The sequence below is a fragment of the Melitaea cinxia genome, chromosome 8 (genome assembly GCF_905220565.1).
Source record: "Melitaea cinxia chromosome 8, ilMelCinx1.1, whole genome shotgun sequence".
In the NCBI taxonomy this organism is placed as follows: domain Eukaryota; kingdom Metazoa; phylum Arthropoda; class Insecta; order Lepidoptera; family Nymphalidae; genus Melitaea; species Melitaea cinxia.
The window spans coordinates 1,857,789-1,875,092 of NC_059401.1; the positions used below are offsets into that span (position 1 = coordinate 1,857,789).

General features: G+C 38.6%; 1 protein-coding gene across 1 annotated transcript in view; it reads right to left on the minus strand.

Moving 5' to 3' along the window:
• Positions 1-1,057: 1,057 nt before the first annotated feature.
• The window catches only part of LOC123655772 (gamma-aminobutyric acid type B receptor subunit 2), a 35,527-nt gene continuing 19,280 nt past the window's right edge, over positions 1,058-17,304 (minus strand). Inside the window, exons 9-16 of the mRNA XM_045591526.1 lie at positions 15,287-15,347; positions 14,595-14,823; positions 6,189-6,324; positions 5,298-5,386; positions 3,684-3,873; positions 3,059-3,377; positions 2,155-2,364; positions 1,058-1,929 (exon numbers count right to left, since the gene is read on the minus strand). Coding sequence (XP_045447482.1) covers positions 1,058-1,929; positions 2,155-2,364; positions 3,059-3,377; positions 3,684-3,873; positions 5,298-5,386; positions 6,189-6,324; positions 14,595-14,823; positions 15,287-15,347 — 2,106 coding nt within the window. The remainder of the gene's footprint in view (positions 1,930-2,154; positions 2,365-3,058; positions 3,378-3,683; positions 3,874-5,297; positions 5,387-6,188; positions 6,325-14,594; positions 14,824-15,286; positions 15,348-17,304) is intronic.

The window sequence follows — 17,304 nt, forward strand, 5'->3', positions numbered from 1 at the left end:
TCGGTAGCCACAAATCATTTAGCTAAAGGAGATGTCGAATATCTTACAATTCGTACATACAGCCATGACTGTAACATAAACACAAAAGGCAATAGACGGTACTTATACCGGCTGTCATTAATTATAGACTTAGCTAAAATTAAACTTCAAAGAGACTCAATATAAATAAAAAGCCACAGTTCAAAAAGTTTATTGATATTTTTCACACAGTAGGTACATTCTAAAATAGTATTCTCAGATGTAGTTCTATAATTTATTTCATTTTATAAAATTTGAACACACTTCTCTATTAGATATTTTAATCAAAAGTATATTTTATGTAACATTAATAAAATCTTGAAAAATAAGTCTTTCTTACTTAATAATACTTTTATATATTGCTTTCAAATTTAGGTACTTCTTATACTTATTTACACACAGTTAAATTATGTTAAAATTCCTAAAGTAATTAAAATATAAGTACTATCTTCAAAGTAGCTACGCTATTTTTAAATTACATGTCAAAATTGTACCTATTTTATGGTTTAAATGATTAAGTTATTTTTAAAATAATTCTTTGTATTATATTGATATTTTGATATGATTATAATACACCTACGAGCAAAATCTTTTACATCTGAAGTTCGTTAAAAAAAAGCATTATGATTGCTTATGGGCGTTATTATTGCAGACCTATCGCACAGCGTAAATGTCACGTGTTAACTTCAGCGGCCGGATTTTATCAAAAGCGTATTAGCGCTTTTTCAAAATAAATACTTTAAACACTTCAGTTAAAGACACTATAAGTAACTACCATACTAATGTAAATACCAATTATTTTTATATCTATCAATCTATATGTATTTAAATCTATGTTATTTGGTGTTATTTCTCACAGTTTCATAATAATTGTATTTAAATAAAGTTAGGTACAGCGTACACTTATATATCACGTACTACATCTACCCAAAACAACACATAGTTTAGTTGTACCATTGATAATAAACATTTATCAATAATATATGATATTGCTATACATTACATAATTAAAAGGAAGCTATAAATATTTGGCACGCTATCAATTCGACGTCGACGGACCTGGCCGTGCATCCTCCGTAGACCTCCATCTATTTTCTAAAGCTACGCTAATTTTACGTTCTTGATTGCAAACATTCTGATGACTATACCTTCGATGTTCGTCAAAACCACCATCAGATACATGAAACACGCTATCTGCGCTTGTTTTTCTCTTACCATGCAATGCTGTCAAACTGGTAGCAGTTGGTGATATCCGATGAGGAAACCTTGGAGAGCCCTTAATTCTTTCACACGAACTCTGTTGAGACATGGGCCTCTTGTTGATCGGCGGTAACACGAAATTAACCTTAGTTTCCGGTTCAGCTACGTATTTCTGTGTTCCGGAAGATATGCTCTTGTCTGAGACATATCGTGAACAAGTCGGTTCATCATCCGTTATACGAATAATGGGACCGCTTCGTGCGTACGATTCTCTTCGCAGTTTCATTTCTGGGTGTGGAACGTGTAATGTGTTACATGACAAAACCATTGAGTTCTTTCTATTACCAGGCACAAGACCAGCGATCATTCCTACATGCAATTTTAAAGCAGCGGCAATACTTTGTCCAGTAGGATCCGCTATCGAAATTGTCGATTCTTTTCTGCTTGATGCTCTGCTGCCAAAGAAACTTTTTAATTTACTTAGGAAACCCTGGTTTTCTTCGCGTCTATTTAGACAAAGGTTATATAAATCGATTGCGGGCTGAGATTTTCTATAATTTAATTTTGGTTGAGAGCTGAAACTAACTGAATTTCGTCCTCTGCAAGCTTCAGCCGAGGGCCAGCTCGCTCGAGGTATGACGGGAGGTAGGACGGAAAGGAGGAGCATCGGTAGACCACCGCTGATGCTGGGTGTCCTTTGTTCCGTTTCAGGCGGTCGACCTTCTTCTTCAACTGTATTGAGTTCCGTCTGGAAAGTTGCATATTCTAGTTATACTATTATCTTAAATACAATGAGTAGGTTTAAAAAGTTTCACCTTCATATTTGATGTTAAAATACATGTGTCGTAAATTTAATGGTTGTAAAAGTTGCGTAGGTAGCTCTTTTAGCTAATACTTAATATTCAACATAAACACGACTTACTCGTTTATGTAGAACGGCAGAAGCATTAGATCCTAAGTCCAACGGTTCGGCTAATAACTTTTCGAGCCTCCCAATTTCTCGATCTAAAGCGGCAACTTCCCTTTTATAAACTTTGTTTTGTATTTCGATACGAAAATGTAGTTCACGAGTTTCATCGGTCACGAACCTTCTAGTTTTACACTCGAGTCTTAGTCCCATACTTTGTATAACGGGATCATCTTCAGCTAAAAATATTTTCATGAATATTAAACGAGATTTTACATTTGTAGGATAAAGTTTAAATGAGAATAAATGTTTTAAAGAATTTGCATTTTCACTAAAATTAAGATATAAACTCTTAAAGAATTTAAATAAATAGAGTCATGATATAAATTAACTTGTTATCTAGAATATCGTACATTTTTTAAATATATAACTAGGCCGGCAAAAAAAACATACGGCTGACCTGATGGTAAGCGATTACCGTATCTTATAGACGTCTGCAACACTAGAAGAATCGCAAACGCGTTGCCGACCCTATCTGCATTTCCCCCCTGAAGCTTACTAACCAACAGGAACACAACACTGCTTGAAAACAGTATTATTTAGCTGTGTTCTTCTGTAAGGTCGAGGTACTACCCCAGTCGGGCTGCTCCATATTTTGAGTAGGAAATTTCCTGCTGTGCCCCACCTCAGTTAATATGAGATGAGTCTAAAGTTATGACTAGTAGACCATGGATTTAAACTTTTAAACTACATTACATTTTTTAAAAACGGAAAATTAAGTTCATCTTTTATTTATTCTAAGTATAGATTTGGTAGATTATGCTAGTATGTATGTATGTATGTATGAAAAATAAAATTATGTGCTTGAATATAAATGTAGTGTAGATACATGAGGCATTATGTATAATTTTAATATATATATAACTGACAAACCTTTACTCCTTATAGCAATTATTTTCGGCAAAAACAGAAGACAAAGTGTCGAAGTTGTTGCAATTAATATCAAACTTGTTATTGTTATGTACGCCAAAGTAGCTCTTTCTGAAATGATCGTTCCAATGACCACCACACTCGCACTCGTAATTACAACGGAATATACACTAATTCCAATATATTTAGAATCATTTAGGGCAGATATTTCAACGTTCCTTGTCTCCCAAGCCATGTAAACACCAACGATTAGGAGTAGACCTTTGTACGCGTAGAGGGCACACAACCAACCCGTTGTATTTTGTGATTTACAGACTTCTATCTGAAAAGAAAAAGTTACTGCTTAGTATTTAGATTCTACGATGAAAAATTTAACAGAATCTTAGACAGTTAAAATTGTTAAGTTTAATTTTATTATCCAAGTTAAAAGATTTACGATCGGAGGAAGATACTTGTAGTACGATCAAATAATTTTCGAATAGAGTTAAATTTATGTTTTCGCGTGAATTTACTTTTCGGAGACAAAGGAAAAATATGTTTTTCAATTGGATCATTTTTACTATCTCATTTTCTATGCGTTAAAATGGTACTTCAAACATTTGTAATATGCATAAAGCCACCTACAAACCTGGGGTTGGTAAACCACACTTCGGTCAGTAGAACTAATTTCAACAGTCAGATTCTTCAAATGCCTTTCCATTGGGTCAAGAATGGCCCACAAAGTTACTATTAATCCGTCGATTACGAGAAGCGCACAAACTAATGATATCAAAGGAGTATCTTGTAAAAGTTTAGTTTTGCATACACCACTCCGATTGCTGAAAATTATAAAATTATTACGTATTATATTAAAAACAAAATAATTCTCTTTTGTTTAGTATTTATTGTTTCTGCCGTGATCATGAATCAACAAATGGAATCAGGCAAGAGGAATTGTAAGGAGCGTGTAGCTATTGCTACGTATAACATGGTCAAATAAATATATAACTTAGAATGAATATTATACAGTAGAAGAATAATATTCTTTGAATAAATGCGAAAGAAACGGTAAACTTGTTATACCAAGTTTATTATTTTGCGAAGTTAATGTAAGTTTTGCGTTTGCGTATATTTTGCAAACATACCTTTTTTATTAAAAAAATAGGCTTATTACTTAAAAAAGTCTGATAGATATATTGCCTTAAACACCACTCAACTAAATTACCTACTAGGGCCTAGCAGATGTGAAATGTTTTAAATAATAATTTAAAAGCAAAAAGTTTTAAGGTCGACAGCTAGACGAAATCGCAAAAAACAGTATTTTCCGAGTAACAATAATAAAGTAGTAGACAAAACGCCAAACTTTCAAAGGACGCTATTATAAAAGCACTTATATAAAATTTTTAAAGGTCATTTGGTTATATATTGAAATATATTTTCTGTTCCACAAAAATTTTGAGACATAACGTCCGTAGTATAAACGTGTCTAATACACCCATCTTTTTCTTAAAAAGGATTTTTATGTACCAGCTGAATTGACAGACTTTTTTAACTTAAAATATGTTTCATAACTATTTTCATCGAATATCAATTAGACTGTAAAAATTAATTTATAGCTAAATTGCCTATAAATGAAATGAAATTAATGATAGTTCTCAAGTACAACGCACGAAGTTCGTGACGTGATTAAATTGTAATTTAATCACGTCACGAACGAAAGTCACATTGTAATCTTACTACGATTAAGTCTGTTCAAATCATCATGGCGTTATTATTTTTAAACTTTTTGTAGGGAAAATTATTATAAATTATTTTGCCGCTAAAAGTTTAGTAGTTCTGTATTTCATGCAAGGCATTACTATATTTATAATCATTGACAGTTTCTTTAAAAGAGTAATAGCGGAGTTTTTGTTCGTTTATTGTCTGCAAAATTTACATTTCGAATCGGAGGTTCTTCACATTAACCATAATTAATTGGATTGAAATTGAAACTGACAAACCAAAGTTCTTTAAGTTAACAAAAAAATTATTTAGTTTTTATTTTTATTTAATTAGCTTTAAGTTTATTGGCGATATGTGTACTTGAGTATATTCTTATGTATGTTATTGCTAAGGATACTAATAGATGTTGCTTATGACATGGTTAAGGTACAATTTAGGACAGGGTTCGTCATTAGTTATTTCAGCTGCAAAGTTTAGTGGAACAAGATACTCTCGTACATTACAGCGTAGGCGTTTCAGTCTTATCTTATTAATAACTCACCTTATAAATATTCTATGAACCCTGTACGTCTTAGCAAACATCGATCCGAAAGCAAGTGAAAATCCAGCTGACAGAATGTACACTCTACCCTGAAACGAAGACGCTATTTGATTTAATTGTTTCATTACAAATTAGAATAATTTAGCTTACAAATAAGTTATATTAAATCATTGATTGGTTATTATTATTAATTACAAACTCTTATGGAATATTATTAATGATAGAACAGAATAATTAAATAAAAAAGTGGAAAATGATTTTTTAATAGTAGGATATCCGAACTAGAGCCAAACTTAACCCATCTGCTTAATTCCTGGCCAGGCTATATTTAATTTTAATTTTTTTCTTTGTTTCTTCATTAATTATGTTTGTATAATGCTGTTTAATTGTATGGACTTATAACGACAATAATAAGGCAATTATGACACAATTTGACACGCGGTAGCCCCATGGTCACATCACTGGCTTATGGCTGTTGCGCTGGCAGTAGCAGGTTCAATCCCTAGACATGGCATACGTTTATATTGGCCCCAAAGATGTTTTCCGTGGTCTGGGCGTTTCTGCTTTTATGTCCGGACCCGAAGTACTCACAAGTTTTCGGAGTGTCAGGACTTAAACCTAGTGGAGCCATTGAGTGTTTGAAAATTATTTATTTAAATAAAAGTCAGCGAAACCTGTCACAAAAACGATTATTAGTTTATTGATCTACTACTCATTTAAAATTTTGGAACGATTCCGGTAAAGGAGGCAAAAGAAATACAGGTCAAATAAAAACAATGCACTTTGGGATTTGGCAAGAAAACGTCAATATACTAAAAACGCGATTGATTTCTTGATTTGATGAATGTAAAAAATATGTTTTTCATCCTAAATTTAATACAAGATACTTACGGTACACATGGCAGAAAAGGGTATGTATGAAGGTAGGATAGCGTTATCGACTCCCAAAAGGGCCACTGCTGTGTACACCAGGACGCAACCTATTAGCGTCATGTTGTTTAATCGAGGTGATGAAAGCTTTATAAATCTGCCGAAAAATGTATTTATTTATTTATTTATTTATTTATTTACATAGGAAGCCAGCGTAGTATACAGTGGTTTCTAACATAATTATATAGTTAAACAGAATATCTTACACTATACACCACACTTATAGGCTAACTCAGCATGCAATACACTTTAAACAGTTGCTTCGAAACTTATACTAACAATAAATATCTATCTTATGAAAAATTAACTCATCAATAAAAGTATAAAACCAACTATCAAAAAAAAAAAAAAAAAAAATTACAACAATTAAAACCCGTGCTAAAACAGTAAAAAATATTTAAAAGAAAAAAGTTAAAATATGTAGGTATATGTAAAAAAAAAACAACGAAATACAACAATTAATATGATAATACATCGGGAATTCTATGAATAAATATAAAAATTATAAATGTAATATATCTATAAGTAAACGGTTTGAGGTACAAGAAATCAGCTAATTTAAAGTATAATATGGAAAGAATGTTCATAACTTCATACAGTAGGTAACTAATTTGAGTTCAAATGTAAAAAAAGCATCTTAACTTTTCTCTTGAATGCTTTCCCAGAATATCTAAAAATATTAATATCTGCATCCTCTTTTAAAATTGAATTATACAAGTTTATGATTCTATTTAAGCATGTATTCATGCCCAAATTGGTTCTAGCAAATCTGCTCACGAATGTTTGTTTTGATCTGGTAGTCCTCATAGGTTTTCTAGGGATTGCCAGTTTTAATCTTCGGACCAAATCAGGACAGTCAATATCTCCTCTAATAATTTTATTTAAAAAGCAAAGATCCAAAACATCTCTTCGTGTAGACAATGACAATACTTTATAGTGTTTCAACATTTTATTGTAGTTATATTCTAAATTGTCTTTATAAGATAATGCACGTAATAATTTTTTTTGTATTCTTTCTAATCTATTTTTGTGAATTTGGTAGTATGGGTTCCAGACAATTGAACAATATTCGATTTTACTCCTGATATATGAATTAAAAAGTACTATTTTTGTATATGATTTTTTGAAATCCTTTGTATTTCTAAAGATAAATCCCAGCATTTTAAGGGACTTTTTAACAATATCTTCTATATGTGGGATAAAACTTAGCTTCGAATCCATTAAGATTCCCAGATCATATATTTCATTAACACATACCAAGTTATTACCCCCAATATTATAATCATAATAAAAATTTCGAATTTTTCGACTATATGTAATTTTATAACACTTTTGGTGATTTAATGTTAAGTGATTCCGTTCACACCACGATACAAGTCTTTCTAAATCTGCTTGCATTTTTATGGAAACATCTGTTGTTGATATTTGTTTGAACATTTTTAGATCATCCGCATATAAATATATTTTAGAATGCTCGAAACACGTTAGCACGTCGTTTATAAAAATTCCAAAGAGTATTGGACCAAGATGCGATCCCTGCGGTACACCGGATGCAGCAATAAAAGTATCAGATTGATTTCCACCAATTACAACGTTCATTTCTCGATTATGCAAATACGACGTAATCCAATCAATAAATTTTCCACAGATACCGTAATTCATTAACTTTTGTAGTAAAATATTGTGGTCAACCACGTCAAAAGCCTTGGCCAAATCTGTGTAGATACAGTCTATTTGCCCGTTACTGTCCAGTACTTCAGATATATCCGTTACAAATGAGGCTAAATTAGACATTGTGGATCTATTTTTTAAAAATCCATGTTGATTATCAATCATAACAGGTTTAATGTGCCAACTAAGCGATTTACATATAATGATTTCAAAAATCTTTGAGAAAACAGATAGTATACAAATGGGCCTATACTTAGTTATGTCCTTTCTATCTCCACTTTTAAAAATAGGTACAATTCTGGCTTTCTTCCAAACATCCGGAAATATACCATCTGCTAGGGATACTTTATATAAAATACTTAATGGATTTGCTAATGCCTGCGAGCAATTTTTTACAAAAACGGGTGGTATATTGTCTGGGCCTGCGCCCTTGTGTATATCAAGTTTATTTAATTGATCTATTACTTCCTGCTTTTCTATACCTATATTAGGGAGTTGTAAATTCAAGTTAGATTGAAGATTCGGGTGTTGATTTAAGTCTAGTTTACTGTCGTAAGTTACATATGCACTTGAAAAATGCAGAGCAAATTGATTACAAATATCTCTCGTATCAGTAAATTCACAGTCATTAAATGTCATTAACGCAGGATAGTCACATTTATTATTTCTCATTCTTTTTATGTATGAATGAAAATATTTAGGATTTATTTTAATATTATCTTCCACTGTCTGCAAATAATGACTATATTCTAACTTTATAATGAGTTGACATCTTTTTCTAAGTAGGTGGAATTCTATGTTATCAAGTGGATTCTTATATTTTTTATACAAAATTCTATATTTATTCTTCTCTGCTAATCTTCTAATTAGATTTTTTGAGTACCAGACAGGATATTTGTTTTTAATCTTTGATTTTGTTTTTGGTATCATTGTCTCTATTACCTTACGCAACTCCATATAAAATACATCTACCATTTTATTTATATCATCGCAATTTTGAAATAATTCGGTCCAGGGTATTATTTTAAGTTTTTCATTAGTACTAGTAGTTAGTTTAGTTTTTTAATAGCACTATAATCTGCTTTCATGTAGTTATATCGTATTGTTGATTCCGGCTTCGATGATAGTTGAAGACTATCATAATTACAGATAACTTCCAGAGACAGTGGTGGATGATGTTTGTCAACCTTACATGCTGAAAAATCGCTAATATCAACTTCAATATTACTTACGTTACTAAATACTAAGTCTAATTTTTTATTAAAAGCATTACTAGTACTATTATATTGTTTTAACCCTGACACGGATATAAAATCATTTATCAATGTGCTAATTGTATTGAGGTTACTAGGGATCAAACTAATTAATTTAGCTTCATTTTTATATCAATGATATCATGATGTTTATTCTACTTCTCTTATATATATATATATATATTGTTACGGCCCTAGCCAGTCCAGCAGAGCCTCAGAGGTCGGGGCCCATCAGCGACCTCCCGGCGGACTGCCTAGGGTCGGGTACGGAATACCTATGGCTATCAGGATATGCGGCGTGAGCAATGAATACAAAAAAGGGGTTGAAAAATAAGCTCAGGGGAATTGCACTTACCTTCGAAGGGCAGCTAGGGTCTATTGGGGTCGAAGATCGCCAGGGAACGTGTGTAGGTCGTGTGGTGTAGTGTGACGTTAAGTGTAAAATAGGTGTCCTGACAGTCCTCGAGAAGGAGGCCCCAGGCCCCCAGACTTCGACAGTGAGTAGACACCCCCAGTCACTCGCCAGCAGACACGTCACAGAATTGATTATAACGAAATAAATAACTCAGTCAATACACAAGCAGTTACAGTCTCAAGCACAGCAACAAATATTTATAGTTACCAAATAAACCGTTAGATATATTCACAGGACCGCGTGCGGTCACGCCAGCAAAGAGTCCAAACCCAACATTGGGGTTCTCACAAAGCTACACAGAAAATTGCGTTCGTGCAGAGCGAACTCGAGACCTTACAGTTAAGTTATAAGTACAGCAATTAAAACGGTAGCAGTAAAGTAAGTAAGTAAGCAGTTAATAAACCACGAGGCACGCGCAAAACAATAAGTCCAACAATAGGAACTGGCCGGCCGTCGAGCAGCGATACGGCCACACCTTGCAGAGCGGACGCGAGACTTTATTCGCCGTATCGAGCAGCGATACGTCCGCTACCGTGAGAGCGGAATCGAGACTGTTCGCCGCTAAGCGGCGCGGGCGACGGCGACGGCGGGGGGCCGTGCCACCTGGCGATAACACCGATGAAGCCCATACAGAAAAAAGCGTCGCTAACGCAGCGAAATGGTATTACAAAATCATAACTAATAAATGACAGAGCCACGGTTAAACTAAACCCTAAGGCAATCGCTCTAAGGCGCGATTTGGCCTAAACAATCCCCCGTCCCGGACAGAATGGCATTATGTCCGCGAGCAAATTGGTAAACGAAACAGGGTCGGATCGGATCAGGTCAGGGACCCCACGGCGAAAACAAAGCAGCTAAGTGCGGCCACAAAGGCTTCAGTGCTGAGGGCACTTACAAGTTTCAGATGAACGGCCTTAGTGGAGAGACACACGAACACGCACAGGTAGGCTCCATGTGAGCACGCGTTACGAAAGCAGGACGACTTGTCTAAGACAGGGCCAGCGAAATTAGTTCCGACTCCAGCGAATGGTCGGATGGCAGTGACGCGATCGGCTGGCAAGTCGCCCATCATAGGGTGAGAAATGGCGGCCTTCAGTTTGTAGCACGGGATACATTTAAAGATGACGCTCCGGATGGTGCGTCGGCCCTAAGACAGGGCCAGCAAATTAATTCAGCTCTTCCCCTAGGAGCGGGAGGCTCCAGGCCTCCGATGCCAAACATTCGACGTGATTCAGAGCTCCAGGGGAGCCCTAGTCTTCCCACCAACCAAATAGAGGCCACACAATGTTGTGAACCCGAGTCCAACAAGGCGCGAGATGTTAGACAGTCGCCCTTCGGGTTGTACACCTGCACTGAGGCTGTCTGCAAAAGGACAGTTTGACAGCTTAAAGGCTCAGTGGAGGTGGCCGTGGTGGGAGATAGGGCGGCAGCTACCTAGTTGGAGCTGCCTCCATCGGACCAGTCCTCGCGCCGGGGGTCCTCGTAGCGGCAGTCAGGTGACAACTCGACCACCGGCGGCAAGGTAGCGCTAAGCGGAGAGGCCCGGAACTCAGAGGGCCCCGGCCTAGCGGGCCGGGACAGATAAGAGGTCCTAGGGACCTGGTAAGGTCGCCGACTCCGACCAAGGGGGGGAGGGTGGCGCTCCAATCGCGGCCACTTAGCTAAGGGAGGAGACAGTGGTCTTGACGACAGCTGAGTGGCGGCGAACTCTCTCTCGACCCGCTGAGGAGGGGGGGTGCAGACCCCCCCGCCCCTGGCAGGGTGACCCCCCAACTGCTCAGGGGAATGTCCCCTGTTCAAGCCGGGGGAGCAGTGGTTGGTGGGCGAGCGAGAAGCGTCACGCGCCAGAGGGGGCTGACTAGCGCCCCCGCCCGTGGCAGAGGCGCGGTCGGAAGGGGCGCGAGGAGGAGCGCTGAACGGGCCCAGGCACAACACCTCATGATGAGGACCCGAGCAGTGCGGACAGGGCCGCTGGTGCGGACAGTCCCTCTGAAGGTGCCGCTCCAAACAGGAGAAGCACCAGCGGCGTTCCCGAGCTATGGTCCGCCTCGCCTTTGCAGGCTTAGCCCACAGCTTCGGGCAAGCCGCGGATCGGTGCTCAGACCCGCGGCAGTAGTTGCACGGAGGAGCCTCCCTGGCCACTAGGCCGGTATACGTAGGAAGAGGGCGGCGCCCTCCTGAAGAAGCTCCAGTAGGCTTCTGCGGAGTCGGCGGTGACCTCCCGGGCGGGTTCCGCCTTTCAGGTGCCCTGGAGGTGTCGGCGGCGCCCGCCGCGTTTGCGACCTGCCTACACTGTTGCTCTAAAAAGAGCAGCAGGTCTCTAAAAGACGGGATATGATCCGCTCCGTCCCCGCCATAACTCTCCTCAAAATGGATCCGCAGATCGAGGGGTAGGCGGGACAGTACGAGGTGGAGCAGCAAGAAAGAACCTCCGGCCCCTTCATCGACCGGAAGCTCCAGGCGCCTCAGTGAATTGCACGCGACTACGACAGGATTAATAATATCCTGACGTAGCCTCGTCCTGTCAGTCAGTAGCGGGAGATTCAGAAGCTGTCGGGCATATTCGTCAGCCAGCAGCCGGGTGTTTGCGTACCTCCTCTCGAGGAGGTCTCTTGCGATCAAATAGGAGTTGTCGGCCAACTTCAAGTGACCAACGACCGCAAGGGCCTCCCTTTCAAGAGAAGAGAGCAGGTACGCCATTTTTTGACCGAGGGACAAGTCCCCCCGGGCGTGGACCAAGCTATCAAAGAGGCCTATGAAGGCCAGCCACTCACCAATAGCACCCGAGAACTTAGGCAAGTCCAATGTGGGCAACATACCTAATAGCTCAGCTTGAGCTGGATTCCGCCGCGGAGACTCCAGTTTCGCCAGACCCTCCATCTGGCTCTCACGCGCCTCATGCGCCAGCTTGCCCCTTGCCTCAACCAAGTCGTCCGTGAAGTCGACGAATTGCTCATAATCCCGACGAGCGGAGTCCTTGACTCCGCTCTCCACATCCGCAGACAAAAGCTCAGTGTATGCGCTCTCGACCAAGGCCAGTCGATCCCGAACCTGATCCGCTCGCTGCGCTAAATTATACACTCGGTCGGCGCGCCCGATCAGTGTGTGGGCATGCGCCGCCCAGCGCAGCTGCTCCTGAATTATCAGCGCAGGTGCCTTGGGTTGCTTGTGAGACGGCATCATATATAACGATAAACAAATGCAGTGATATAAATTCCAACAACCAATACAACAATAAAAAATACAGATACAAATCACAGCAATAATTACAGTAATAACAGTAAGAAAATATAAACAGTAAAAAAATATAAACAGGGATGTGCCACACAGGCTAAACCTACCCGAAGCTACTCAAATACAAATACCCTAAACAAATATAACCCCTATCAGTTAAACTCACGCAGCTCAAGGCGTGGGGGGCTCTGCTACCAAAATGTTACGGCAACCACGCTCTGCTACCAAAATGTTACGGCCCTAGCCAGTCCAGCAGAGCCTCAGAGGTCGGGGCCCATCAGCAACCTCCCGGCGGACTGCCTAGGGTCGGGTACGGAATACCTATGGCTATCAGGATATGCGGCGTGAGCAATGAATACAAAAAAGGGGTTGAAAAATAAGCTCAGGGGAATTGCACTTACCTTCGAAGGGCAGCTAGGGTCTATTGGGGTCGAAGATCGCCAGGGAACGTGTGTAGGTCGTGTGGTGTAGTGTGACGTTAAGTGTAAAATAGGTGTCCTGACAGTCCTCGAGAAGGAGGCCCCAGGCCCCCAGACTTCGACAGTGAGTAGACACCCCCAGTCACTCGCCAGCAGACACGTCACAGAATTGATTATAACGAAATAAATAACTCAGTCAATACACAAGCAGTTACAGTCTCAAGCACAGCAACAAATATTTATAGTTACCAAATAAACCGTTAGATATATTCACAGGACCGCGTGCGGTCACGCCAGCAAAGAGTCCAAACCCAACATTGGGGTTCTCACAAAGCTACACAGAAAATTGCGTTTGTGCAGAGCGAACTCGAGACCTTACAGTTAAGTTATAAGTACAGCAATTAAAACGGTAGCAGTAAAGTAAGTAAGTAAGCAGTTAATAAACCACGAGGCACGCGCAAAACAATAAGTCCAACAATAGGAACTGGCCGGCCGTCGAGCAGCGATACGGCCACACCTTGCAGAGCGGACGCGAGACTTTATTCGCCGTATCGAGCAGCGATACGTCCGCTACCGTGAGAGCGGAATCGAGACTGTTCGCCGCTAAGCGGCGCGGGCGACGGCGACGGCGGGGGGCCGTGCCACCTGGCGATAACACCGATGAAGCCCATACAGAAAAAAGCGTCGCTAACGCAGCGAAATGGTATTACAAAATCATAACTAATAAATGACAGAGCCACGGTTAAACTAAACCCTAAGGCAATCGCTCTAAGGCGCGATTTGGCCTAAACATATATATATATATATATATATATATATATATATATACATATATATATATATTATGTATATGTAAAAATCATGAAATTCTCTGAAAAAAATACAAAGAAAATTATATAATTTTCTTTTAAAAAAAATGTTACAAAGAAAGAAGTAAATAATAGTAGGTACTTGACTGTACTATGGCAACCAGATAACGTTACACTTAGATATTGTTCTTCTTATCCTAAAGCGATGGGTTAGAGCCGCTTTTGGCACCACTATTAGTTAGAAGGCATCCTAATGAAGAAATTGGATTCGCCATATCATGTTTTATTGGAATGTGTGAGAAACAAAACTTAAAGAAGTTTGTTTTTTTCGCAATACCCAGAATACAATTTAAATAATATGGGGATATTCAACAGTATCTTGGCTTCTGCAACTTCTGAAAAGGCTAGAAATGTTTATAAATTGGTCCTAATATATTTAAAGAGATGGAAGTTGATTTATTTAAGAACGATGGACGTGACGTGGTCACTGTTTGACAAAATCTCCTATTTTTTTAAAGACTAAAAGAAAAATATTAGTTGGAAATAGTAGAAGTAGTTAAAATTACCTTCGCTTACTATAATGCAAGTTGAAAGCCAAGAACGCTAGTGATAGAGCCACTCCAGCAGCTGACAGCGCTGCAACAGCCAATCTAGCAGGAGCCCAGACTGAATCCACTCTTAATACTAGGACTCTTCTAGCAGCAGGGATTCCCCCTGCCCACTGAGGTCTGGCGCATTCTGGGCATATCATTTCTCGGCCATGTGTGTATAATGCTACCGTTTTTGGCCGACCACCTTGATAATAAAAACATCTTAATGTAGCACAAATACGCTTAGTTCCTTTAAAATATTTAGACCTGACTTGACCTATGGTGTTTAGTATAGACTGTTAGAGGCAGATAATACCAAAGAATCAATATCAAAAAGAAGATAAATTCTAAGCTCAAAGGATTCGAAATTCTAAAAGGGAGATTGTCACGGTTGAAATCCATAGTCATCAGTGAAAAGATTCATGCCTTTCTTAGCTTTTTAAATAGACAAGTTAAACGACCTTATAAAAATGGCAAAATTTACGTTCATTTTACGCATTTTTTTGGGATGAGTAATCTGACTATTATCCCCTTGATGTTGAGGCAAAAAACAAGGATTTACAGTTTTTCGTGATCCACGGTTGTCGTAATAAATCTTACTCGGCTTAAAAATAATTTTATAGGGGATTTCAGCTGTAAAAGGGTGCAGTAAATTAATTACCTCATACCTTGTATTTGGTAGAATGCGGACGTGCCTATCCGGTCCGCTCCGTTAAAGGACACCGGCCCCTGAAAAATATATACGATGAAATTGCGGGCTACCTTAATTAGCTTTCATTAATCTATGTTTTAATGAAGCAGGAGGTATAATAATGACTATAAAAAATTACTCTGGGTGTTATTTTATTTTTCTAAATATAGACAAATGTTTTGGATGAATAGTGAATAAGGAAACAATATTTGGATAGTAACTGAAAGTAATTATATTAATATAATAATTGTTTTAACCAAATCAGTTTAAAAAATCGGTTAAAAGTGGAAGTAAATTTAAAAGATAACATAGATTTATTTTGTACTGTGTGGCTACGGTACTAAGTACTGTGTGGCTACGGTACTAAAGAATTTAGCCACCCCCTCTCTTCCCGTGGGTGTCGTAAGAGGCGACTAAAGGATAAGACAGTTCCGCGACCACCTTGGAACTTAAAAAGCCGATCGGTGGCGGGATAACCATCCAACTGCTGGCTTTGAAATACACGTGCCGAAGACGGGCAGCAGCGTCTTCGGTGCGACAAAGCCAGTACTGCGGTCACCAACCCGCCTGCCCAGCGTGGTGACTATGGGCAAAACACATGAGTTCACGTTATGTTTGGCGTAAACTTGTGGAGGCCTATGTCCAGCAGTGGACTGTATAGGCTGTAATGATGATGATGATAGATTTATTTTAAACAGTTTCCTATTAAGATTCACGTAAGCGAATTATAACTTTTCGTTTTGCAATTGGCGTTTAGAAGATTGTTAACTCTCGGTCCTGGTATTAGGGAAAATCTGCACGTGGGCAGTTCTCAAATTTGATGTCAATACAAATAAGGTTAGGACTTGGAATAGATTCCGTTCAGCACAGAAATAAACTTAACTTTCTAGACAGATGTTCCCTCGAGAATTCCTTAGTGGATATACGAATAAGTCGGATGCTTGGATAAATAATAAATGTGACATCTCTATACGTACTTTGGTATATGAAAATGTGTTATTATTATATTCTTTTATATTGAATTGAATATTTTATTCGTGTATTTTTGATGATGCTGAAAACAGAGTTTTTGGTTTTATTTATAGTACCCATAACTGTTATAGTCAAGTGTTATGGAAGTTCCATCAACGCTTGTTGCGGATATTTGTTTAAATATGTGTTTTTAGTTTGGGCGTTTGTTTTTGTGTGTTATAGTTGGTTCATCATGAACATCTGTTAATAAGCGCTGTTCTTGTTATGGGATTATCTGTCACTGGATTGAAATGGAACTTACGTTACCTCTATACCAGAATGTTCGTGCGTAGAACACCTGGAACTTCATAAACGTAATTTAAGCTTTAGTTGTTTTGAAATTGGATACTTTATTATTATTATCCATAACTAGCGACCCGCCTCGGCATTGCACGGTTGCAAATACTATCGATGTTCCTCTATTATATTACCTTGTATTATACATATAAACCTTTCTCTTTAATCACTCTATCTATTAAAAAAAACCGCATCTCAATCCGTTGCGTAGTTTTAAAGATTTAAGCATACACAGGGACATAGGGATATAGGGATAGAGAAAGCGACTTTGTTTTATACTATGTAGTGATAAACCGAAATTATTTCATCATTTAGTTTTTTAGACCATTAATACATAAGTATAAATTTGAATTTCCAAATCCAATCCTAATGTATGGTTGTGAGGCTTGGACACTTACGCTCAGAGAGGAGAACAGGCTTCTGGTTACGGAAAGGAAAATTTACCGTAAAATCCTAGGACCAACTAAAGGACAAGATGGCAGCTGGCGAATAAAAACCAATGCTGAAATTGCAAACCTGGTGTCTGAACCAAACATCATTGGAGTTACCAAATCCCATCGGTTGCGGTGGCTCGGTCATGTCGAACGCATGGGGGAGGATCGAGCAGTTAAGAGAGCGTATCTGGGTCGACCAACTGGACGTAGATCAGTGGGTCGCCCCAGGTACCGCTGGAGGGACATGGTTGAA